The sequence below is a fragment of the Mya arenaria genome, chromosome 10 (assembly GCF_026914265.1).
Source record: "Mya arenaria isolate MELC-2E11 chromosome 10, ASM2691426v1".
Lineage (NCBI taxonomy): Eukaryota > Metazoa > Mollusca > Bivalvia > Myida > Myidae > Mya > Mya arenaria.
The window spans coordinates 5,689,960-5,717,534 of NC_069131.1; the positions used below are offsets into that span (position 1 = coordinate 5,689,960).

General features: G+C 34.7%; 1 protein-coding gene across 2 annotated transcripts; it reads right to left on the reverse strand.

Annotated features, from left to right (window-relative positions):
• Positions 1 to 1,005: 1,005 nt before the first annotated feature.
• Positions 1,006 to 27,575, reverse strand: LOC128206322 (receptor-type tyrosine-protein phosphatase kappa-like). 2 transcript variants are annotated; one of them, XM_052908699.1, is made up of 21 exons: positions 27,349 to 27,575; positions 17,659 to 19,005; positions 17,360 to 17,471; positions 17,093 to 17,169; positions 16,042 to 16,179; positions 15,280 to 15,446; positions 15,021 to 15,108; positions 14,762 to 14,826; positions 14,577 to 14,613; positions 14,158 to 14,261; positions 13,692 to 13,817; positions 10,516 to 10,664; positions 9,425 to 9,560; positions 8,896 to 9,024; positions 8,498 to 8,600; positions 7,853 to 7,929; positions 7,468 to 7,599; positions 7,085 to 7,222; positions 3,436 to 3,584; positions 3,073 to 3,208; positions 1,006 to 2,674 (listed from the first exon to the last, which is right to left on the reverse strand). In XM_052908699.1, the coding sequence occupies exons 1-21, from the start codon at positions 27,413 to 27,415 to the stop codon at positions 2,591 to 2,593; spliced, it is 3,561 nt and encodes a 1,186-aa protein (XP_052764659.1). In that variant the 5' UTR covers positions 27,416 to 27,575; the 3' UTR covers positions 1,006 to 2,590. The 2 variants fall into 2 exon arrangements, with proteins under 2 accessions (XP_052764659.1, XP_052764660.1); XM_052908700.1 differs by lacking the exons at positions 17,093 to 17,169; positions 17,360 to 17,471; positions 17,659 to 19,005 and having other exon boundaries at positions 27,349 to 27,574.

The window sequence follows — 27,575 nt, forward strand, 5'->3', positions numbered from 1 at the left end:
ATATAACGATTATTGCAATGATCAATTTATCATATAACGATTATTGCAATGCTCAATTAGCAACGAATTGTACTTTTTTGGATATACATTTGTAATTGTATTAATTGGTCAATGGTTTCTGTTCAAAAGTAGCATTAGTGTTTACAGTGTAAAGGTAAGCTAAAAACGTTTATATACATTTAAAACTGTTTAATAATTCAAATATTCTTATTTAAATAGTTGACATAAGAGCCATTGTTCTAGTGCATGTGTACATAGATATGTGTATTGACCACTATATTAAACACATGCAAATTTTAAAATACTGCGGTGCTTTTAATGGTATTGCTACTGGTATATGGTGAAAATCAGATAATTTAAAGCGGTCTTCATAATTGATATCGTTGCATAAACAATATTTACTTAAACTATTCCTTTAGAGTATTATTTTTGGACATAGGTAAACAAAACTGAATACGTTTATTTAGTTAATCATAAATACAATGTCAAAGTGATGTTCTTTGGTTGTTTAAATATCTTGTGAATTCTTGTTCGGTATCATCATAATTTTAGAGGTCTTTCCAAAATATTACGATAAATAATTTTTAAAACAAGAAAAGCATGTGTATGTCTTAAAGCCCTATATCGTGAAAGGGACACGACTCATTTGCATGTTAGAATGGCGCACTAATACGATCGAAATGTTATTCCTTTAACATTACAAAGGGTATTACTTATAACATTCCTTATCGCAAACACTGTTTTAACAAGCAATAAAATGTATTTGTTATTAATCATAGTTGCTTATATCATCTTATTATTCATCTGATGAAAGTGTTTAAATTGTTTACGTTTGGTGCCGAGTTATTTCCTATATATTTTGCCTGTTATAAACTTCCAATATAAAGGGAATATTATGTTGGTCGGTTTGACCGACTCATTTTATAACTCCTTTTAGGTTTTATACACTCCATCACAAGTGTCCGCATGATGATGTATTTAAAAATATAACGAAACATATTCAGCTTTCCATTTAATACAACACTCATTCAAAGAATTTTTACCACAAACGCACATGTTATATTTAGGAAAAAGAGAAAAAAGCAGCAGTTTATGGACATTCAGATTTTACATTACTTATTATTATTCCCATGTGCGGAACCAGTCTTTGACGTAGTCGAAACTGTGTACGTCATGGGTAGATATGAACATGTTATTCCAATATACGAATAAACCTATAAACACGTTGCAGTAGTCCTTAAACATTCTATTAAGTTTACGCAGAAAGAAAACACGATCAGTTTTATAGAATTAGCATAAGGCTGATGAATGCAGGAAAGTTTTTATGAATATATCTCATCTGTGGAAGAAGTAACATATAAAGTTGTACTGGTAGAAGCATAACTACAACTTAACAAATTCCAAACACGAAACAGTAATATAATATACAAACGAAGCAATTTGTTTGATTTTACATAAATACATCATAGTTATATACGTGTAGATATAACTAGATATGCAAAACGTCTGTTCACATGAGTATTTTGTGTAGATACTATTTCAGCTGTCCCCGTTTGTACAGAGTTGATTAAAATTATTTGAGTTCGGGAATAAGTGGCGGCTGAGATCGGTAGCCCCAAATAACTGTTGTAATTGTATATTCTAAAGAACGCCCTAATAAGTGTGTTGACTGATTGAACTTTAGGTAATATGTTGTCGTGGGAACCGCTTAACTTCAAGTGCCAACTACTGAACATAATAGTATGCAATATCAGATAAACAAAAATATATATCAAAGTGACGACATGATTAGGACTAACCACAGAAACAAGCTCAGTAGCCAAAAGATTAAACCTAACCCCCGTTTAATGGCACATGATAAACGCCAAAGACATAGAACACAAAAACAGAAAAAGCACAAATAAGAAACATGGATCAACAGCACAAAACTCCACAAACACCACAGTGCATATATATATATATATATATATATATATATATATATATATATATATATATATATATATATATATATATATATATATATATATATATATTTAAAAACACTAGGGGTGTATATCAAGGATTGTTATGTACCGCATTAGAAAGGTCAGTGAAATGTAAATTTACTGGGAGCTTAAACCAGTTTACGTGCACATACCCCACTCATATCCCAACAATTCTGAATAAGGAAAAAGAACGGAAAAGGTAAATCTTATCAAAATATGCATTAACTTGAGGAAATTTAATAATTAAACAAATAATAATAAACTAATCGGTAAACCCCAAGTACTTCAAAGTTTAGAGATCCCAACTCTTTCTGAAACCGAGGAATACAATTCAGAGTACCTAATGCAGTGTTTTTCAAACTACGATGCAGACATTGTTTGAAACTATGATCATCACACACAGTCTGCTTTAGAAATTAAAAGGTTTAAAACTGTGTGATCATAGAGTTTTATAATAAAAAGCATCATTGTTCTAAAACTGGGAAAAAATGAAGAAAACATTGTTAAAATTAAAAGCGACATATATTAGCTAATCTTCTTATTGATTACCTATGTAAACTATTTGAAATCATAGGAGTCAAGGTAGTTATTTCAAATGCACATTATATATTTCCACCGATATTGGAGTATGTTTTGAACGAACGGACGAACTCCAGAACACAATCATGGCAGAAGTCGAACTGTGCCTACAAATAGAGAATATCAAGACACTTAGGTTACACGCATTACTTTAAGTTATGATTCACAGTTATTTCCATTATTTCTAAAGGATATTAAGTTGAAGATATTATATCGCACACTACTTGGAAAGATTGGGGTTGTCATCCTTATTCCCTGCAAATACTTAGCTTAAATTACGCTTATTATTTACAAAAGAGAAAAAAAACGGTTTCAAAGAAAAACCAAACATTATTTATCCCGTATTACGCATACATAGTTTGCGTATAAGCCATTACCGTTATAAATTAAACATATATTGGATTTATGTATTTTGAATATTTCGTTTATAGGCTAAATGCCCAATTGAATTAAGTACATATATTTGGGATTTCAGAATCGAAACCAATTAGAATGGTTAGCGTACCTGATTGGGAACGGCGTTGGGTCTCCTGGCCTTGACCTTCCTGACGGCATTTACCACACTGACCTCGTGCTCTACTACCATCTTCTCCACGAGGAATGCCATAACACAGAACATCCCGCTCTTACTACCCCCATCCCTATAAGATATAGTATATGAGATTGGTTAAAATGAATGTAAGTTAACAAAAACATACTTGGTCCCAAATCCCCTTATACCAGATAAACTAAAACAAGACAAATAATTAAAATTTAAAAATAAGAGTATTTATAAAGTTCATTATTATCGTAATCCAGAGATGTAAAATGAGTTCGGGAATAACATCCAATGATAACGCATGGATTCCATAGCTCGTTTTTGTACTACCTGCAGTGGACAAGAACAGGCCCATTGGACGATGCAATTTTGACATCTTTCAGAAATGCAACATATTTAGCAGGGCTGCATGGAACATTTCCAGTCTGGTTCCAGTCTGTAAACTCAAAGTGTCGCAATGTACTCTTGCCACCTTCATTCTGTAACGAAAACCAATGCTACAATTATATTTAAACGTACACTTTCATTAATGTCATAGTAAAACTTAAGGTGGAACGCGACTATGAACGAATTTTCTAGTTACTGTCTGAAAATTGGTATACAAATAGAAGAGCATATACTCGGAACAGTTTTGAAACTACGACTCTTCAAAATATACCACTGATGTCAATTTTGAGACATCTGTCATATTTTTGCGTTCCAGATACAATAACCGATATTTTCATCAATTCTTCGTTTACCGCTATGAAATTTCAACCTCAAGTGCGTCTTGTGAAAACGTTCACGCATATATTTTTATTTTGCTTGTTTTAAGTTTTTTATTCTAAATTCGTCTATAACGTCATTTTACGCGGGAAAAAACGCGTCATGTTTCGCTGAAAAAAGTGCGTCTTTCTTTAATTCTTGAAAAAACTGCTCGTTTAATTTTTGATTTTTTAAATACATGTATTCAATGTTTTATTACCAATCGCCTGATATCAAGAAAAGGGTACCTTACCGACTTCTTTTTTGTGCAGTATCAAATACTCTAACCCCTATACCTTTTCTTTTTCAATACGTATTGTATTAAAACGTTTAGCATGATGTTAATCGAACTATTATTTACGTTAATAGTAAACATTATTAAATCATTATAGCACTGATAAATGAACTATATAGTAAAAGTGACACGCTTATTCAAAATCAATACATAAACAAGATCAATCTCGTCTTATAAAACTTTAACTTCTTACTCAATTATGCATTGATGGAAACTATTAATTACTGATTACAAGATTTTAACCGCGTGTTTTATAACATAAAGCGCAAAAATATTAAATGATTGGTGAATGCTAAAATATTTACTGTGGTCTACTCTAATCTGATAACGTAAAAAGACCATGTTTTATGCTCATTTCTTTCAAATCAACTCGGTATTCTCCATAAGAACCATTGTTTTCTGCATCCAAGCGGCGGATCTCATACGACCTTACCATCATGGAAGTCAAATAGACTAATTTTATTTGCATGTAGAATATAAGTTTTTTATTTATACTTAGATATGAAGCTATATCGTACAATATTTGTATAAATATTTTGACACCAATATGCTATAATTTTAAACTGTACTATTCTTGCATATACGTATATATATAATATTATTTATGTTCTATGTCTATCAATGTTTGTATATATTATGAATATCTACAGCCAATTGGAAAAGGTTATTGAGTTGAGTTGAGTTGGGGGAGTAAGAGTGCATCTTTAAATAGTTATTATAATCTCATTTTGTTAAGGGTGGTTATAGCTTACATACAAACACACACACAAAACGTACAATAAAGTCACGCATGCAAGCACGCGTAAAAACGCACCCCACACACCATCTCACACTCAAGTACGCGTGCACACGCATGTATGTATGCGCACGCGCTCGCGCGCACGAGCACACACACACACGCACGCACACACACATGCACAGCCATTGTACGCACGGCAGATACCTTGACTGCGGGATAAGGTAGCTATGTTGGCTTCTGTATCATGGGCATTGAATGCATCGCCGAAAGTTGTTTCATGAAGTTGCTTGTAAGCAAAAGAAGCTTTGATTGCGTGATAAAGTGAAGAAAACAGAATAACTCGTTATGGATTAAAACAAACAATGCGTTGATAAACAAAATTAAACATTGACTGCACTAAAAACATTCACTTTAAGATCATCATTTAAGCCATTTGGAACATATATTTTATCGTAGTATATATATATATATATATGTGTGTGTGTGTGTGTGTGTGTGTGCGTGTGTGTGCGTGCGTGTGGTTTTGTGTGTGTGTGTGAGCGCGCGCGTGCGTGTGAGTGTGTATGGGCGTGTGTGCATGTACGAGGATGTGGGCGTATACGTGCGTGCATGTGAGTGCATTTGTGTGAACTATAACAACCCTTAATAAAATGAGATAATAGAAACAATTCTATGTGATCATTTATAATCAGTGCAAACGCAAGTATTAAACACAAATACGATTTACCACAACTAATACTATTGTTTTAATATGCCTTTAAGGATGAAACAATATCGAAAACAATGGTTCTTATGAAGTATACCGAGTTTAATTTGAAAGAAATGTGCATAAAACACGATATTTTTACCTTATGAGACCATAGTAAATCCTTTAGCATTCACCAAAAATTGAATCATTTTTGCGCTTTCTAATATTGAATAAACAGATACAATCTTGTAATCAGTGAATAATATTTTGCATGAATTTATTATTTAGTAAGAAGTAAGGGTTTATCAGTCAAAATTGATGTTTGTTATACATGTGAAATATTGATTTTGTATAAGAGTTTCACTTTATAATTTTAGTGTGTTTTAAATTAACGCCGATGTTACATTCAATTCTGACCCCGTTATATATGTATCGACGGGTGAAAGCGAAAAAATTCTATCTGATTCTTTATTTAATGTCACTAAGAACCTTTTCGCATTTACCCCTCGATATTGACAACATGAGTCATTTTCTTTCTGTTCAAAGAATGACCGATCATTTTTTAACGCCAAGAACTGACCACCCCCCACCCCTCCCCCAACCGTTGCGTAACAAATGGCTCTCATTTAAAGTTGTTCAAAAGTTATATTCACTACCAAACTTAGTCAATAATAACCGAATGGCTACATCAAACTTTGATTCAAAACACTGAACTCTATAGTCGCGTATTTTATAGATCTGTATATTATTATATTTTTCTCCGATAGTGACATACAGAAGTAAACTTGATTTTAAGAGGAGGGGGGGGGGGCGTTTGCACCCCTCTACTGCCTGGATCCCTTTGTGCTTATGTGCTTATTACAATGCAGATTTTTGTCGATTATTGTTTTTGGTTTGTTTTTATTTGGTACTGCGCAAAAACGAAGTCGGTAAGGTACCCTTTTCTTGATATCAGGCGATTTGTAACAAAACATTGAATACATGTATTTAAAAAAAACAAAAATTAAACGAGCAGTTTTTTTCAAAATTTCAGAAAGACGCACTTTTTTCAGCGAAACACGACGCGGTTTTTCCCGCGAAAAATGACGTTATAGACGAATTTAAAATAATAAACGTAAAACAAGAGAAAGATATATGTGCGAAAACGTTTTCACAAGACGCACTTGAGGTTGAAATTTCATAGCGGTAAACGAAGAATTGATGAAAATGTATCTGGAACGCAAAAATATGACATACGTCTCAAAATTGATGTCAGTGGTTTATTTTGAAGAGTCGTAGTTTCAAAACTGTTCCGAGTATTGAAAATGTAAAAACAGTCCCTAATTGGGCATATGCTCTTCTATTCGTATACCATTTTATTTTTTTATCAAAGCAAAGCAAGTATTAAAATTACTATCTGTTCTTGATTGCATCCCTATACATTTTTACGTCGAAATTACCTTCTTGTTTTCAAAAAGGTCATCTTCTTTCAAATTATGTCAATTTAGCTATATTTAAACGATATGAAACTAACCTGTGTGCTTCCCGTGAACTCAATAGTTAGTCCTTTCTGGATACTATACTCATTCGCGACCTTATCCCTACCACATGCAACAGACAGTTGACCTTTCTTGAGCACTTGATTGTCCGCTGGATAATATTCACCCATATCCTGTTGAAATTAATGTTAATGTTTTTTTTCAATGAAATTCCATAAGTAAGGAGAACATAAGAGGTATTTTATTAAGACTTTGAGGATATCTTCTACAGTGGGAGATTAATGAAAATTATCATGCTCTTCTGTCTGGGTATAAAATGGCAGCAAGAGAGAACAGTTCATATCATGTTATTTCATCGATTCGACTTATTACAGACTTTTGACGATGAGGCAATGACGATTAATTTTCTTTATCGTACCTTTGTGCCGTCACTTTGTTCAAAGCTGACAATGCAGGAGCAATTTTCTTGGTATGCCAAAGTAAGGAAGTCCTGTACAGTATTTGGCATCGGAGACTGGGCGAGAATGTATTTCCGATTCGCCTGAAACGCCTGCAAATCAAATTGAATGTACGGCGATAGATACACGAATATATTACTGGAGATAAAGGTGCCGGTATGACATTTTTATACAAGTAAACAGAACGTGATTTTCAAACAAATGTTCTCATTACGTTAATAGTCATCAGCTTTAACTGGCTTTATAAGTTTGGAAAAACTGCGATTTATATGAGCAAAGCCTGTTTGAAAATTATTATATTCTTTGAGAGTATAATATATTATATAAAATATTATCTACCCTTACATGAACAAAGACAGCGTTGACATAGTCTGAAGCTCCATGTCTTATGCCCAGGTAAAGTCGAGGGCGGTTTTCATCGCCTGAAGATAATAAACCTTTTATTATATACATTTTAAATTAAATCTTTTTTAAGTCGCGTTGTTTAACATTATTTTAAATTTTGATAGGACACGATTTCATTGCCTGACGTCAGTTTTACATCGCGCAATAATACTTGTTATGGCATGAGGTCACTAGAGATGGAGCGTATTTTCCGATACGTATGGCTTGTATATATATGATTGGTATATCATAAAGTAGGTTATTGTTACTCCATTCTGATCGTGGATTTAATATTCGTCTCGAGTAATTTGTTGCAGATCCGGACTTCCCGAAATGCAATAATTGCATTAATTGCAGCTTTTTATTACATGATGATCTGTGGTGCATCTTTCATTTATTGTCCATTGTATTAATTGCATTTGTTCAACATGCGATGTGTCAATTCAGTCATTTTTAATACTCGCTAGTGTATATTAAACAATGCATTGTCCATGATGTAATGCTCAACCCAAAATTGAGGTGTAATAAATGAAAACAAAATGATACTAAAGAAAACAATGGGAAACTTAGCAAAGAATGTGCGCGATATACTTTACATAAATGTACCTGGAATATCTGCTCCACTTCTGTTCCTTCCTTTCTCAGACTTGTTTCGTTCTATAGCAACGATTTCATCGTCAGTGTGAACGTGGGGAGTGTCCGTTATTTTCTGCAAAGGAGCAGTATTTTGTACCATTGCGTTTGCGTTCTAAGCATAGACATATGCGTTCTAAGCATATATACATATGCATATGTTTCCCAGAAACAGGAAGTAAATACATTCAGAATTTAACTGCCTGATTAGAGTTTTGTGCACATCACTTTCATTTGAGTGTTTGTATCTGGACAAATACACTTTAAATACCAAGTTAACAGCGACATATAATTTTAAGTATAACACTACTTATAGACTGAAGATTATTTCATACTTTTACTTACATTAAGGAAAAATTTAGTTCCGTTACCTTAAACTGCGTGTTAAGATCGCCCTTGTTGGTCTCGATCATGTAGTTCTGGAACTGTTTTCGTGGTATCTGCTCACTGTTTAAGGTCAGAGTGTGAACCAGGGCAAGGTGTAGAAACTCGTACTGTTCCTGAAATCAGGAAACGAATAGATACTATACTCATGGTCCGTTACTGTGTTCATTGGTTCTATAGAAACGCATATCAGAAATCAAGCATAAACAGTGTGTACTTCAAATATGACATGTAAACGTAGACAAACAAACTCTTTCGAGAAAATATACAACTAATAAGCCATTGAGGCTGCAAAGAACATAATGAGTACAGTACTTATACAATAGGCATATCTTCAAGACGTTCATGACTGAGTAACTAAAATATAGCACTCAATATCTAAGGCACGATATAAAGCAAGAATTCAGTTTGTATCGATATTTCCTGTACATTCCTACAGTTATATATGCATTTCTCTATTACCTTGTCATTAATATTATGTTCTATATGGTTCATGGATTTCAAACGTCAACCTACCGCAGTCTGGACCATGTTTGGCCTGTTCTGTCTCATATTGATGATGCATCCTGGAATCTCAATGGCCTTGTTCGAATTACCTTCCTTTGTTAGAATATCTAACGCAATATATGTCCCTGTTCGACCGATTCCCGCACTAAAAGGTAGAGCCAGATATGAAGATATCAATTGTAACATATGGTAAAATGAGGTACTTCATTTATTTATACAAAATATTTTCAGCACCATTGTAAAGAGTGCTGACAGTTAATACAAATCATTTGAGTCCGTTCGGTACCCATACTATGTCATATTTTAGAGGCCAAGAAATGGTTCCACTGATGGCAAACGAACACACGACCTTTTGAGTGAGAGGTGGACACCAATACCACTAGAACACTTAAAACCTTTTGCATGAGCTTTTTTAAAGGGACACACAATTATATAGCTTAAGACGTGTTTATCGCTGGTTCTGTTTCAACGCGTACAAAGAATACACTCAGGGCATTTGTGATATATTAATCTTTGTTTGACTTAATGCTCATGAACTTGAGAGAGATTTCAGGCCCCTTAATAATGTGTTTCTTTTAAATGGTCCGTAATAACGTTACCCGTGTTGTAAGACATTCCGTTCAGGACAAACTCATTATAAACTCATTATAAGAGAAGACATATATGCCTATGATAGACCAGCTTTGGGACATCAACATGTACAAGGGCAATCAGCAATAAGAACGATCTTTCTTAACTTAATCAGCACCGTGACACGCTTGGTAGAATTCCTCGTTGGCACGAACTTGATATAAAGACAGTATTTATACTGAATGTATGCAGTCTCGCTTAGCTCGAATTGTCCGAGGCTCGAGGTATTTCGCCGGACCCTGGGAGTTCGAGCCAACGGGGCTCGACTGTAACTGGCCTCCAAGATAAGCAGGAGGAAAAAGTACTATCTGTTTCAATTTAGTCAGTGCATTAACGTTCCGCTCTTTTACCATCATTAACTGTACAATGTTACAACATACCTATATACTTGGACCGCTCAGCGACGCTCTCGAATGGTTCTTTTAAAACTAAGCAGAGGTCTAAATAAATGAACAATAAACAATCTTCACCTGCAATGGACCAGCGTTGGACCGCCGAGATGGGCAGGAGAATGGAGCACTCTATGTCGGAACTCAATCAGCGCTGTTACGTCCTCTGGGATTCCCCTATCAGGCCAGGCCGTGAAGTGGAGGTGGTGCAGCTGCCTCTCAGATTTGCCCTGAAATAATTTGTATTATGTTTTTTAGCTGATGGTCTATGTCCCGAATATAACTATAAAAACATACTTAAGTGTTGTACTTTTTATCAAGTTATACCTACCTATTTGTTGAATTGCCTTTTGTTTGCTGACTCCATATTGGCATAGTTTTAAAACTTTACAGACCCCCTCCCCCATACACCTTTTTCTCTCTCACTATTTCTCCCTCTTTATTTCACCCCAACCTTTTCTGGGCCTGCTGATTAATGGCAATGCAACTTTAAACTTAAACTATGGATAATGAATAAGTATTGTCAAATGTTGTAGTATTTGTGCTGTTTTACGTGTTGACTTTACCAATTGACACGGGTTGAGCAAGTGTGGAAGATTGGAACATTCAGAAATATTTTTAAATCCGATAAGGTGTGTCTTAGTGTAAATGTTTTACGACGAATATATATTTATTAATAAATCTAAAAAGGGTTTGCATGCATATGATCTTCATCTATTATTTATAAAGTCTGTACAGTATAATTTGAAAAATAAATTGCACAATGATCATAACTATTGACTGTTATCATCTATGGTCAAAACAGCACAAGTCGTGTTATCTAACAATGATGCATGTTCTTGCATTATACTGCAAATCAATATTACAATCACAGTCTTGTAATGTCTCTTTGTATTCGACTGCATACGTTTTGCTTGTACCCTGACAGGACTTCCCGCATACACTCTGACAGGACTTCTTGACTGTATTCAGAAATTACATTTTGCCGGCACCCTGACAGAACTTCTTGCCTATCTACTGACAGGACTTCTTGCTTGCATTCTTGCGTTGTCAGAACGATTACAAAACTTCTTGCATGCAAAATGATAATACATATTGCTTGAATAGTCACTGACAGGACTTGATACTGTTGCCTGCACACTGACATTATTGAGACAGGTTCCTGCGCACCGACAGGACTTTGTGCAGTTGCCTGTACACTGACAAGACTGTGTACAGTTTGTCATAGGTGGTACATAGTTATTCATTGTATATATAGTCGAATCCCGTTGGCTCGAACTCCAAGGGACCGGCGAAAATATCTCGAGCCTCGAAATATTCGAGCCAAGCGGTAATGTTTTCCTTCAGTATAATGAAATCGGCCCGTTAACATCAGTTCGAGGTAACGGGGTTCGACTGTAATTGAAACAATTGATCGTTGTTAGTGTGGTCCTTTTGTTGATTCCATACAGCCATGATGCCGTAGTCCAGGGGAAAGCATACTGCTGCCAAGTTTCATTTGATGTAGTTCTTAAATGTGTTTATAATTATTGAACACATGTATCCTGGCCGACCTAATTACCTTACTCTATTTTATAAAACGCCATAAAAGAAGTGCATTTTTACAATATTTAAATGTCAGTGTACTCTAGGTATAATATATAACGCAACTTCGTTTTTAACAGCATTGATCCTTTTACAAATAAAACGTTTTTGTGGAATGGTGTTTTGTTATGCATTATGTATTTAATGCTTAAACTAACTCACTGCTTTTGATCTTTCCATAACAGTATCATTATTTAATTGGTTTGTATTTATTGTGTGATATTTTAAACAGTAACTCATCATGAAGCTTATAACGAGTAAAACCTGGTTATCTTTCCTGGTAATATATTGATATAAATGTCAAGTGCTTTATCTAATTCAACAAAGCACTTTCAGCAGAATCACTAGGACGCATATATTTTAAAACGTAATATAATACATAAATAGTAAAGAAATACGTATTACTTCAATCTCATTGAACACGGAAGTTTTAAAAACAATCTTCATTAACGTGTCTATCGCTCCGTAAATCTGTCGTATTTATTTCGGAAGCGTGCAATCAAAACAATCATCAGCTTTTACGGGGCCTTTAAATTTTGTTTTGCGTACTATTTAAACTTCCGTGTATTTTGTCTATATTTTCTTTAAACCTTGTCAAACTACCAAGTGAATGGTTTAGACGTTCAAGTGTTCAAATTTTAAAGTGGAAGTATCCGAATAATACATTAATTTGATGACTACGAACATGTTTCTTAAATTTTAATTTGGTCTTCTACGCACACTGGTTAATATGGAAAATACATAAAGTATATTTTAACCCGCTACAGAAAATGGAATCTCGAAGTTAGGGCGCAACCCGAATGTGCCTTTACGTGTGTCCACAAATAAGTGCAAACACTAAACAATATTCTATTCAACAACGTCACTTTTAAATTACACTTCCTCGCTCTAACAGGTGATCTAGACCCCGCTGTAGTTGATCTTAATATTTCAATTATTGTTAATGTGTGTTTTGTTTCATTATTAACCTATATAGTGTATTAAGAAAAGATATTGAGTTATTGCTTTTAAACTCTGATACATTTGGAGTGTCACCTACATTTAAGGTTGCGTGCTGAAGAAAACAATACCAAAATCTAATAAGATCGAGTTCATATGTCAGTTTGCACTAATATTTATAATTTGGGCACCGACCAAGACTCAAAAGAAAGCTTCAAACACTTAAATTTGTATTATATTTCCTTGTAAGTTTATGTTGACATCGAGTAATTCATGTAATTTAGCAAAGGACTTTAAACGGAAATATGTCAAATAAGCAATCTTCCATACAATGGCAATCCTTTTGTGTTCGTTAAGTGTGAAGTGAATCATCAGTATTTACGGAAGCTTTGCATTAAATTTGAGTACTATTTAATCTTCCGTGTATTTAATTTAATTTTCGCTAAGTTATGGAAACTATTTGTAACGTTCAAGTGTTTAAATTATTAAGTACACACATCCGTCTCACTGATTTGTGGTCATGTATATAATAATAATTGTTGTTGACATTTAAATTGAAATGAGAGATGTATACATTGAAAACAACTTTAACTCATATTAAATAATTTCTTAAATTTCCCTTCATTCACGTGTTCAAAACAATGTGATATTTAGATACGGATGAAAATTATGATTGCAATAAATAAAGATTGTCTATGTCCCAATATGTTAAAACAACATTGAAATATGTTTACGTCATTTAAGAGCAGCAACCTCCTCGTGAAATCTGCATACTCATTCTCGTTCTGACAGGTGACCATCACCCCGCTGTAGTTTATAGTGATCCCAACATTGGGCCAGTACTGCTCGCATTTTTCCTTCTGAATGAAAAGAAAAGGCCAATTATATAATTTGATTTCAATTTAGTTATCTTGTTATGTTGCCGTGGGTTATTGTCATCCATCGCACCAGAGAGTGCAGTAATTAAATTTGACTGATCACATTCTTGTATGTCATATTCAAATGTTAAAAATGCATATATGTTATAGGTTAAAGTAGCAAACATTCAATAGGCAATTATTTAGTGAATGAAACCATTTAAATAGGTTGATACTTTTTATAAGTATTGATGTACTTGAATGTTATAAATAAGAGTTTAACGCGCGGTTAAGTTTGGTCAATCAATACATATTTATCATAGCAATAAAGATGTCTTCAGACCCCTTCCTCCATCAAGTTCGTAACCATGACAATCTTCTCCACCTTCTGTTGCCAAATCATATTCCAGAACATAGCAAAGTCGCCCATCTGTTTCGACATTGGACCTAGGAATAGATAACCATACAAACCGTAGCAATCGTCTTCCACATGCTGTGTCTCTTTGTTCATACATGTATATCATTTGTGTTGTTTTTGTTTCTGTCTCTTCGACGAATAAGTGTTATAAGTTATTAGTCTGTCTTACTCTAAGAAATATTACATAAGTGTCTAATATGCAATGCATCGTGTTAAGTGTACTAACTTAGTCTGTCTCACTCTTGTTAAACCAAATAACTGGAGGATCAAAGATAGAACGACACAATGAAGGTTACATGAACATGTTCACATCTAAAATATGTATATATGACTCATGTTCTTACCAAGCGAAGCAATATACGCATTTCTCTCTTTGAAACCCTGCAAATAGAATAGCACTATAAGTATAATTATTGTTATTAATGTACTTGGTACGTTTGTGATTTATTTCATTTAAAGTTTTCACTTCGACTTCAAAATCAAAATGAAATATTGTCGTCATCGAATATGCGAATTACATTGTACATACATCGATGTAGTTAGCATTGATGTAATCAGTTTCAAAACCAGCCACTTTCACCCTTGTAGCATCATCTGGAAACACAGTTAACATCAAATTACTAGAATATCAAGGTTAAGCTTAAAACAGCAACTGTGTGTTCCTGATTCCATTTAAAAAATAACTTCAAAACGATTTTAGAAATGAACTTCTATGTACTCTATGTTAATTAGTAATTAATGCCCATGGATCGGTGTATATTAATAATAAACTTCAATGGTATTGTTACATGCATATAATCCCTTGTATCTGTTCTTCGCCCTGTTATGAGGTAATTTGGCAGCGTCACAGCTCCTTGCGAGGCCATCAGAGAATTTCTGCATGAAAAAGAGGCAAATACTAAAAGTAATTGGTATCACAGTACAAATGGTATGAATTTGCATTAAAGTTATTTTTAGTTTTTTGAATTTGTTTTACTAGCGGTACTTATTTGATATATACAAACAAGAAGTAAAAACATTCGTGATGCTTATGTAAATGATAAGTACATCAAATTCCTCCTCATAGTAATCCAGAGTCTTTCCAGCCACAAAAGCCGCCAGTTCATCCACTTTCACTTTCCGTTTCTCTATATCCTGAATACCGATGTAGTAAACGTTCTCCTCAACCTTCTTGGCCAGTTTCCTTTTCTGAGACCTTCTCTCTTCGTCTAAATCTGTTGACGTATGGTTTGATATTGCAATGTGGTATCTAATTCATTTAAACTGTCACAAATGTAATTTTACACGGGTATTTCTAGCTTCATTTATCATTGATCCATCCTCGATACTGCCGTATTGTTCTCGAAATGTGAATATCAGTACGATTCATTACAATGCAATTAGAATGTTAATCAAGGGGACAATAAGAAGTGAAATGTAAAAAAAGTTTAATATATTTTTGAAGAAAGTCCAACTTTGATCCGTTTTATCCGTTATAAATTCAGCTGAATCACTGAATTATGCGGAGTAGTTAGACACGGTATGCACTAGTCGTATAGTATAGAAGTATAATCACTTTCAATTACCTAAAAAAGGAATGTACTGATAGTCTACCGCAGATAATAAAGCTTAAGAAAGATGAACCTGTGACAGTTTAAATAAGTACAACGACCATTGACATACATAGGCGTCGTCGAACACAAAGCGTTATTATTTCGAAACGGTGTATACATATATTTATTTCGAATTTTCAGCCTTATAAACATTTTTTGACCCATTATGACATTTTTCAGTAATTCTAATAATTTTTTAAAACAGTTTTTTACTGACCAATTTCAAGATCATCATCGTCCGTTGGTGTTTCTAAGCCACCGTCGAGCATCATTATGTCGGAAGCTGCTTGGTTGTAACTAGGGTTTATTGTTGATAACGAACGTGCTGTTGGTGCTTTTATGGAACCTTGCTTGACTAGAAAATCGGTATACCAAAACATAGAAATCAGGTCCTATGGAGTGCTAAAATAATAAATAAATCATACTTCCGACGCTATATATTACTAGTTAAGCGATTGAAACGTATTGTTTCTAATAGTCGTGGCTTGTACCGATAGTATCAAAGTGTAAGTAGACAAGCCGATACACAACAGAAATCAGGGTTTCAATTTCTCAATCAGAAAGTGTGCAAACTTAACGAGTGATAGACAAGCATGCAGATGGAAACAGTTATTTTTTTATGTGCCATTCATTGAGCTTTGTCAGCAAAAGCTATCACTGTCAAGACCGTTGCTGAATAGAAATAATTAATCAGTTCTATGAGACGTTGTTTTATTATTAAATAATATCAAAGTGTTTGTTTTATGAATACGGAAATTAAAATTCCAAACCATATTCAAAATGCAATTTTAGCATATTGCACTTGTTCTGGAATGTGACACGTCTCATGATTAATATTTGTGATGAGTTAAGTTATATTTCCCGAATGCATTGACACCCTAAATTCATGGGGAGCTCTCATTCGAATAAAGTTATTTCAATCCTGTATGCATGGCAAAGTACGAATCAGGACAAGCCAAATCACAAGATTGTTTTTTAATTAAATAACCTAGTGAGCTAGTGACATGGGTCTTGAACGCATCATAGCATATTGTCATTGTGAACATGTGTACCAAGTCGTTTCAAATTTCAATGCTATATATCGAAGTTACACCCTGGGTAAGCAATGCTACAAGAAATTTTGACCAATGGCCATGAAATGTGACATTGAAATTTGATCTAAAGACATCAGTTTTGCACCTTGATTTAAAAATCTCAAAACGTGGATGGAATAATCAAGGATAATCATTTAAATGACCTTGGCAAATTGTAAACAATATACATTTTACCTCCATGCAATCGCTCAATTGTGTGGTATTCATGATCAGTTTCTTCACTCCGATCCTTATAGGGCTTGCTTTCTCTTCTAAATTCAAATCATTGATCAATAATTGACACAGAGTCAATATAAATAAGATAGTTATTAATATTTTATTGGAACAAAATATCGATTGATTATAGATTAAATTCCTCATGAGCTCTCAAATGCTATTAATTTCATTGAGGTTAACAGGTTTTAGAAGATAAACATAAGATATATCACAAGAATATCTCACCTCCTTTTTAGAACAACAACAACAAGAACGACGACCAAAGTTAATAACCCAACCCCTCCCACACCTCCTCCTATAGCATATGCCTCCCTTTGCCCGTTCTCCGTATCACTTCCTGAAAAAGTAATAAAGCACACATTCGTTCTTTTCTTTGGACCTCTTATAATATTCATATCATGATGGACTCTAGAGGGACAATCCCAGAAGCAAATGCATAATCCAGATCAAAAAAAAATAATTCTAAACTATGGTTATAATTAAAATAGCATTTACTTATCATGCATAAAAAATTAAAACGGTACCCGTTGTACACATATCGCCGATGAATCCGTCAATACATCCACTAAGGCACTTTCCCTTTGTGTCGCAGTTTGATTCTGTTATGGAACTAACACAATTCTCAGAGCATACATTGTCACACGTTGACCCATAATAGTTTGGTAAACATCCATCGGTGCAGTGACCTTTTTCTTGAGAACACATTTGATACTTGCAATTAGTATTACATGTGATGTTACAAGACGGTCCATAACCCGTCTTACCCATGCACCCATTACAACGACCAGTTTGCCTTACGCATCCATTTGCTGAACATGCGGAGCTACAGGTGGTGTTGCAGAAGTCACCGTAGTACAAAGACGAATTGCATTCAATACAATGTCCTGACTTCATGTCACAGATTCCTTGTTTACACATAGAGCTACATTTTTCATTACATATATATCCGTAGAAAAAGTCTTTGCATTTAGTGCATGTTAAACTGTCTGAACAGTTAAGGCAGTTTGCAGGACAAGTAAAGGCACAGGATCCGTCTTTCTGATTGCATTTTGCAGAACAAGTAGATGGACATGTTGAGTTACAAAATGTACCATAGAAACCTTGGTAGCACTTGTAACATTCACCAGTTTGTGTACAATTACTGTCACCACAATAACTACATTCTCGGTCACAGCTTGAACCGAAGTATCGATGTGAACATGAATTACAAAAACCAGACGACTGAACACATCCCCCGAAACAATTACTAGAACACGCGTAGCTACATGTACGTCCAAACCAACCAACAGTGCACCCAGTGCAGTGTTCACTGTCAACACATGATGTGCACGTTTGGGGACACGTCCGAGCAATACAGTCACCCGTTATTATGTTGCAGCTAGTCTTGTTACTGCATTGACATTCATTTTGACAAGAGTTTCCAAATTTCCCAAACGGGCATACAGTGCACGATGAACTGTTAGTACATTCTTCACATGCTGATAAACATGGTGCACTGCACGTTTGTAAATAATGCCCTTGTGTGCAATTGCAGTGACCATTGTCTAAGCATGTGCTGCTAAGGCAGTTTTGAGAACATTGATTTTTGCAGTCAGATCCATAATATTCTTGAATGCATGCACATGACCCGTCCTTGAAATTACATTTACCATCTTTACAACCCGTCCCACATTCGTTGATACACTGTGGTCCCCATTTTCCAGGGAAGCATTCTTCACATTGTGACACATTGCTACAGCGTTCGCAGTTAACCCCAAAAGTACGACATGGAGCACAGCCGCCGTTAATATAATACGCTCCTTTACTGCAGTTACACACGAAATTGGAACCGGTCTCACTACATGCTTCGCAAGAGTCAGGACAGTGCGTACCTTTATATGAGATATAAAATAGTCATTTTTATCATAGTTGTGTTTGTTTTCAACGCCAATATATAAAAATCAAAATGGGCGAAATCTGCATACGATAGTTATTATTTAAAGTCAATATAATAAAAACATATGCTTTTCAGTGAAAAATAATGTGTCTTCACTGATCTTAAAGATGTTTATTCCTGTACTACGTTTCAAAAGTAATGGAGCGTTAACTGTTCTTTTATGCTTTTATAATAAAGTGCCCATACTACGACGTCATGTTTTTATGGTAGGTAAAGATTAATACAGATTTTTTGTTTTTATTTTGGTTGAAGATAAAAAGTAAATTCCCTTGTGACAGAACAACTCGTGGAAATCAAACAAATAGATCCTCCTCTGGGTAACTGTTTATATTATCATAAGTCAGTTATAAATTGTGCCTAATAAACCTTTCAAACATGTTTATTTGTTACGGGAGGCATGTTGGACAGCGGATCACACTTTACACTTATAATTCTAAACATTTATAGGAAGGCATTCGCCATCAGTTACTTCATCATGTTGAATACACTTACATTTATTTCGTTGAAAGTAAACTGGTTTATTAAAACACTTTATGACAAGAGATGAAATTTAGGGAAAATGGGCCACAGAATTATGGTTCTAGAAATGTGCCTTATTGCAACATATCATTGCAACCTATTATTAAAGCTATTGATCTACCTTGGAATTTTCATTCCTTTATTTAGTAATAAAGCATGAACATTATGTTTTTCATTTCAATGTAGGCTTTTATGTAAAATTTTGTCACAGGATTATGGTTCTTATATAACACGTACTTGATGCAACAAGTTTCGATCACTTCCTTTCAATGGTGCTTAAGTTGTGATTAAAAACAGCATCCGGATTAAGTTTGCAAATCCGGAATTTGTGCAAACTTATTTTCTTTGTTTTTCACCCAATGTTTTTTATTTTTGTATTTTTAAAATGTGTTAGGTAATACTTATAAGAGATATTTTTTGTTTCCTGAAATTTAATTTAGAAATATGTTTTTTTCTGCATTTAAAGGAAAGTTTTCAAATGGGATTCCCATTGGAAAATGGCCTTCCCATTGGAAAATGGTTTTTCCAATTGGAAAATCAGCCCAACATTTTTCTGTTGGAAAATTCTCCCACATTTTCAAAAAAGAAATTAGTGATAAATAACAATCATTATCATTATTGGTTAAAATGTTATCTAGAAAAAGTGCGTTTATAGTACTTTTAATCATTTTTTGTAAAGAAAAATCCCGTCGACCAATTTTTCCAATTGGATATTTCCCACGATTCAATATGGGGAAAATCAGGAAATTGGAAAACTCCAATTGGAACATTGTCCCATTGAAATCTTCCAATTGGTTACATTGGCAATGGGCTTAATCCAATTGGAGGTTCTGGCAATAAATTTTAATGGGAAAACATTTCAACTTTCCTAAATCTCTTAAAAGAATACCTTTATTTATTTGTTTGTTTGTTTGTTTGTTTGTTTGTTTGTTTGTTTGTTTATTATTTATTTATTTATTATTTATTTATTTATTTATTTATTTATTTATTTATTTATTTATTTATTTATTTATTTATTTATTTTTTTATTTTTTTATTTATTTATTTATTTATTTATTTATTTATTTATTTATTTATTTATTTATTTATTTATTTATTGTTTACCTGTGTCCTGACATTTTATCCATGCAATTCCAAGCTAACACTTCTGTGCCGATATCTTAGCGATACGATTTAAGCATCTTTTAATGAATTTGAATGCAATAAATCATATCAAAAATTACCTGAAGTATTTAACTCAACCAGTGACACAAATTCCATTTTTTAAATATCTTTACACAAGTTTCTTCTCCTCGGACGCCATTTTTAATCGATTAATATGTGGTTACAAACGACTAAGAATTTATTCATTTTGGGACCAAAGCTATACTCAGTTTTACGCACAAAAAAGGTACCATTGTCTTGATTTATAATGAAAATGTAATTAATAGATGGAAAGCCATATGAAATGTTTTACCTAAGATAATAGTTTATTTCATACACACTGTTCTGCAGGGGAGCAGGACGTTTCAACCCCAAGAGGCTTTTCAACCCTTCTAAAAAAAGAACACTTTTCAGTTTTCAACCCTTAGACGTTAAAACCCCTACCCCGGTATTTCAAAGACGTTTCAACCCCTACCTGTTTGGACATTTTAACTCCTATATCAAAGACCTTTCAACCTCTTGTTGAATTATTTTAATAACCATATTAAAGACTTTTTAACTCCTTAACCAAAGACTTTTCAACCCCTATTATTTGGTTTTCAGCTGGTCCAAGATAAACACCATTAGAAATGCTGGATGGCATTTTAGAATGACAACATGCATCATGTGCCCATGAAATGCCTTCCCCAAACAGTAATATATGTTTTAGATTTTTTTTTCGAACTGTACAAAAATATAAGGCTGGTTGATTTTGCATTACAAAATAAACGATATTGGTAATGCCATGGTGTCACTTTACTACATAGTAGTATATAAGCCAATCGTCCTACAAGATAGCAGCGAAGCAAAAACACATATGATGATTAGGTAATGATATTGTATATGTGGAAAATAATGAACTTGTTATCTAGCTGATTAAAAAATATGAATTTATATAATGTCTATTATTAGCTTAACAAAGGGTCATAAATAGGACAATTATCATTTAACAGCTAGGTAACTTGTCATAACAGAGCCTGTTGATACTGTGATGAAATATGGCGGCGGACAGAAGCAAGCGTTTCTGCTCGCACTTATAAGCTAAATTATCTTGATATTTTGTGAACGGAATATTACAATGTTTATATGGACGTGTTGCATTTGAAGTGCAGAATTGAATTGTGTGTTTTTCGTATGGATATACTTGTGATTTGGATAGTTGTGAGGTTACATTTGATAATTGCATTATTCTTTGGTGATTAATGAAATCACCGACCCGTTGAATCCGGCGCTCGGTTAAAAACTGTTCACGCTCAATCCAATTAACGGTAATAACGGTACATAGTATGGTGCGTTGGGCATCACTTATGTGATTGAGCTATGCCTAGCCAAAACGTCCATAAAGCAGTGATGGAAAGACAGATTATTAACGAAAAACTGCTTAAACTCAAGTCCGAGAGTCAACTGTCTGACAACGACGACGATGATGAACTTCAGCTGTCACAGATACCGCCTGGGCAGCAGTTCTTTCAAGAAACTAATGACGAACGCTATGCTTTACCGCGAGAGGACTATGTAAAAACGCTAGAGGCGCGCTGCAAAAGGGACCCTCAGCAGCTCAGCCAATACCGCCAATACCTATGGGACCGCGTTAGGGGATCTTCTGGGTGCCAGTCCGGTCGCCTGAAGTCCAAAAAATCGACAAATAAGAGCTCGAATGTCGCAAAGGTGCATCTGACTGTTACGTGTTACAACACTTTATCGACGGCGAACCCACTTCAGAGATTCACGACATTGTATCGTCAAACGTGTTACTAAATGACTCATTGTCAGTCACACGAGATGTCGACACCGATGACGGTCACACCGCTTCCGGCTGCCTTAAAGAACCGGATGTCCTAGCCAAACTGCTCAAGCTCCAGGCTGACGTTAATGACTTGAAGTTTCAGCAAAAGAAGTCTACAGACTTATTCTCCGATGTGAAACAGAGAATTACGAAAGTGTTTTCCTTTCAGGACATTCTAATAAGCTCAATTAATAGAATACGCGCTCTTCCTACGCAGGATGTAAGCCAACAAAATAGTTGAATTACAGAAAACTTCTGTCGGTATTCAGGAATCATGCCGAGTTATTTATGCAAATGTTATTGATGTTAAATCACAATTGATTAGCCAAAATGCCAATGTATTAGATACGCTAAGTAACAGCCCAATCGTACGTTTGGATAACACATATGTTGCTGAAAAGCAAAACACTATTGACTTTGCCAATGATGTTCATACAAGTATGTCTTATGACGGAAGTCATAACGACCAGTCTGTTGTAAGCTCATACGTGCATGAACAATACATCCCGTTAACGGCAAATGGTGCTAGCACGGTTCACGTTTCACATGAGAAATCAATCTCTAGCGTAGATCGAGACGAAACGCAGTTAATAAAACCGCCAACGAAAAGCCTCTCTGGTATAAACCAATCGAGGCATGATACTTCCAATATTGCAACGTATGCCGATAAAACTAAATCTAGGTGTAATGCGACTTCGAACATTGATCACGACACCGCCGATACTAATGTACACAAAGCGCAGCGATCATTTTCTGTGATAAACAACGTCGAAAAAGACAGTTCAGGATTCATAGCGCAGCGTAAGCGCCGTAAAATAGCCTACTATTTGGGCAATTTCGACTCCTCAGTTACATACGGGGATGTTGTTGATTTTATGAAATCAAAAAAGCTTCAAGCGACAAACATTAAAATGTTTTATGGCAGCGAATCAGTATCTATAAGGTTTAATTTGCCTTCGGATAGTTCTGAAGAGTAGAAAACGATGATTTTTGGCCACCAGACATGGTGTTTAGACGTTGGAGGACCAGGTCAGATTGGGAGTAAGAAAGACAATCTAGGATTAAGAATAATGTAAAACGTAGAACTAATAGGCGTGTTAAGCAACGCTCATACAATTTTGAAGCATCCCAGTCAAAAGGCATGACTCGATACAATTACACTCACGACAGTCGTGACGAGAGGTACGATGAATATGGTGAGAATGAATACTCCGACGATTGCTACAATCGTTACGATAGACAAAATGATGCCGATATATATCGCCACGAACACGACAGGCATGACGATCGTTACTAATCAAATATGGATTATAACAAAAAACCTTCACTTCTTAGTATTCTATGTCTTTACTCAGCTTTGTTTATGGCTCACAGCTTAATATTTTCTCATGGAACGTCCGCGGTATAATGTCGTCAGCTTTCTCGCTCTCATGCATGCTTGACGAGCACAATGTTGACATCGCTATAATATCTGAGCACAAGCTAAAGCCTGGTAACAAGCTGTTCTTAGACAGTATTCATGCGGATTTTAGTTATCTGTCTATGGAACATAATGATACATCTTGCGAAACTAATGCAGTATCTTGCGGAAGAGCTGGCATCGCTTTCATGTTTTGTAAGAGACTGCTTGTTAATATCTCGCAAGTGCATGCGTGCCTCAATAACAGAGTAATTGGTATCGAGGTATGCAATGTTCTAGATATACCAACGTACATTATCGGTGTATATTTACCGGCTGAAAACGACAGAACATTTTATTGTGAAGTTATTGGCGAATTAGAAGCGCTTATTTCCTTTCACTGTACCCAGGGCCATGTAATAGTTGCTGGTGATTTTAATGCTAAATTATACGACTATAGCCCAAAATCTGTGGCATTAACAAGAATCGTAAAAAGTTATAACCTTATACCTGTTAACCATCGCCCATATAGCAACTCACACGACTATAGCTACGTAACTAACCGAACAATGATAGATCATATGTTGGTATCCTCCGATTTATACATACGTGTCACATCGTTTGAAGTCATTAACGAAAGTAAAATACTTACGTCTGATCACTTGCCATTTGTCATGACCCTTACGGCAGATACTTAAAGTCGAAATGCCGTTAACGATACAAATTTAAGGCGAACTCATGTCGCTTGGGATAGACTTACACCCGACGACATTTGCATGTATCAAACAATGTTAGATACAGCGTTTATAAACGAGGAGTTATCCATACTCCCAGACGTTAATACATTAAAGGAGACCATTGTATCAGTACTAGTATCAACGTGTGACAAATATCTACCAACACACAACCCGATACACAAACCAAAGACTTACTGGAATTATGAAATAAAACAATAATATCTAACTGCTAAACAAGAACGATTACAATGGATGCAAAATGGGCGTCCGCGCAATCCAAGCGATGATTCATCTTAAAGATTTAAGCGAGCAAAATCCCTTTTTAGAGCTACACAGCGGAGGCTTGCCGAAAGATATGTGCATAATGTTTTCGATAAAATCGATAACGCGACAGGAACAGATGACAAGTTATTCTGGCGCCTTCTTAGAAAGTTAAAAAATAAAAACCCTAACAGTGTTTCAAAACTTGAGGTTGATGGCGTAAAGTGGGTGAGATGATAAAGGATGGTTTTGCTAGTTTTTACCGATCCGTATTTGATGTTAGCTATAATGTGCCGCTTTCAGAATTTGAGCGTGAAGTTAAAGACAGAATTAATGAAAAGTTTCGCGAATCTTAACCAGATAACACTGCATTTAAAGAAATCTCAGAACATGAAATTGGGATCGCGATTAAAAGATTATAACGTAATAAAGCGCACGGTCCAGACTCGGTTTTAAATGAACACGTTTTATACGGAGGGCAACCAGTTATTATGGCCCTTAAGGTTCTGTTTAATGATATAGTACGCTACGAAGAGTATCCAGCGTCAAGGAAACGTAGTTCCATCATCCCTATTTACAAAGGAAATGGCAAGCCACGGTCAAGCCCTAGTAGCTACAGACCGATTTCACTTATTTCTACGTTTTGCAAAATTTTCGAGCGTGTCATCGTAAATAGATTTGATAAAATGTCATTTTCCAAATTTCCGAATAAACAACAACAAGGATTCCAAAAAGGACTGACTTGTATAACTGCAGCCTTTAATCTACAGGAAGTAATTACGCATAATATCGATAGTGGAAGTAATGTATATGTAGCTCAGTTAGATATGAAAGGCGCCTTTGATGTTGTCTGGCACGACTCGCTATTTTTGAAATTGAACGGTATTGACATTCAAGGGAAGCTATGGAAAACTCTACTTAATGGTTACCAAAACCTTACAACATACGTGAGGTGGTCTGGTTCAACGTCTGACTATATAAATGTACGTAGATCTGTCCGCCAAGGTGGCGTATTATCAGGTTTTTATTATTTAGTGCACATTAACGACCTGCTGAATCGATTAGAAACATCCGGATATGGCGCCAAAGTTGGTACTATTGCTGCAGGGATCCTACTCTCGCAAATGACATTACACTCGTTGCTTTAACGCCCTCCGGTCTTCAGCATATGCTTGATATCGTACAAGACTATGCAGTTCTTCACAAATTTGAAATCAATACTACAAAATCTTGTTGCATGTCGTTTTCCACTAAACCCTTGTCAGTTCCACTAATAGTAACATTTGCCGGACAATCGCTTAGTTACGTCGAATCATCCACTCATTTAGGGATACTAGTTAACTCTAAGTATGGGATGCGGTCTACAACACGTATTGAAGAACGGTGCCAAAAGGGCGGATCCGACTTAGCTAAAAAAAGATTCGACAATTTTCAGAGATTTTGTTTTAGGGAGCAAGTACATACAAACTGAAGACTATAATCAATTGCTGTTAAGCAAGCTCAGTTTTCGTTTTGTACAAGATGCGTTCAATGTATACAATACTTTCGATAGTGTTTAAATAATACTGAAACAGTGGCATTCGTGCATATATTGCGTAAGATGATTATGTCTATATTGTATGATCATACAATTGCTGTTAGTCTGTCATAAATATTGTGTTTGACTTGAACCCATTGTATACATGTATGTATTACTCTCATGCTACTTCATGCATGAAATAACTTTTTCTACTGACATATTTAAACATGCTTATATATATTACATTGTGTTCTAATCTCCTATGCGGAGGATATATTGAAATAAATGAATGAAGGTAAAAACACATATAAATAAGGATGGTACAGACAGAGGACAGACAAGATGATTACTATCGGGCACGGTTTTTTTGCGATTTCCTAAAATACAATTATATAGTATCGCGAATGCACGTGTGTTATACCGGCCTTCTTCTATATAATGTAACTGGATATTATTGGAATGAATCAATTATGAGTGAACAATTTCATCGTTTTTCTCCGCTGAATTGATTATGTAAATTGTCAAGTGTTTTATATCCGTCGTATTAAGTCCAATCTTTAAAGCATCGAGCAGCTCATCCACGAACAATGAAATTGACATAGGATATTGACAATACTGTTGAATGTAAGTAAGCAATATTCAATACTTGATTAATATATTGACGAAATAAGAGGTTGCAAATATTGATGGACACTTTGCAAATAGTATTTAATTTCTATTACCATAGTACAGATTTAGTGAAATGCTTAATAGCAAAACAGTTATCGTCGATTTTATTGAATCAATGTAATTGACGCTTAGATGATAATAATTGTTTATTCATTTCGTTACCAGTTTATACAATATTTAGATTTAGAAGAAACGTAAACTCTTACCATTAGACTTGCAAACATCCAAAGTTAGGTACAATATAAAAATATAAACCATCCGAATGAGATACATCTTATAACTGAAACAAAATAATATCGTTAATCATACATGAAGTCCGATTATGTTCCTTATCAAAAGTCTTTAACAAGTTAAAAGTGGTTCGACTATAAAAATGTATGATCTTTTAAAGCAGTGTTTATTTTACACTGTTCAACTGCAAATCATAAATAAA

Coding starts and splice junctions, on each gene's coding strand:
- LOC128206322 (XM_052908699.1), bottom strand. CDS start 27,415: ATGTATCTCATTCGGATGGTTTATATTTTTATATTGTACCTAACTTTG. Junction 13,818..14,157: donor CGAACTTGATGGAGGAAGGG/GTCTGAAGACAT, acceptor CTTTTCATTCAG/AAGGAAAAATGCGAGCAGTA. Junction 7,930..8,497: donor AAGTGGAGCAGATATTCCAG/GTACATTTATGT, acceptor TATTATCTTCAG/GCGATGAAAACCGCCCTCGA.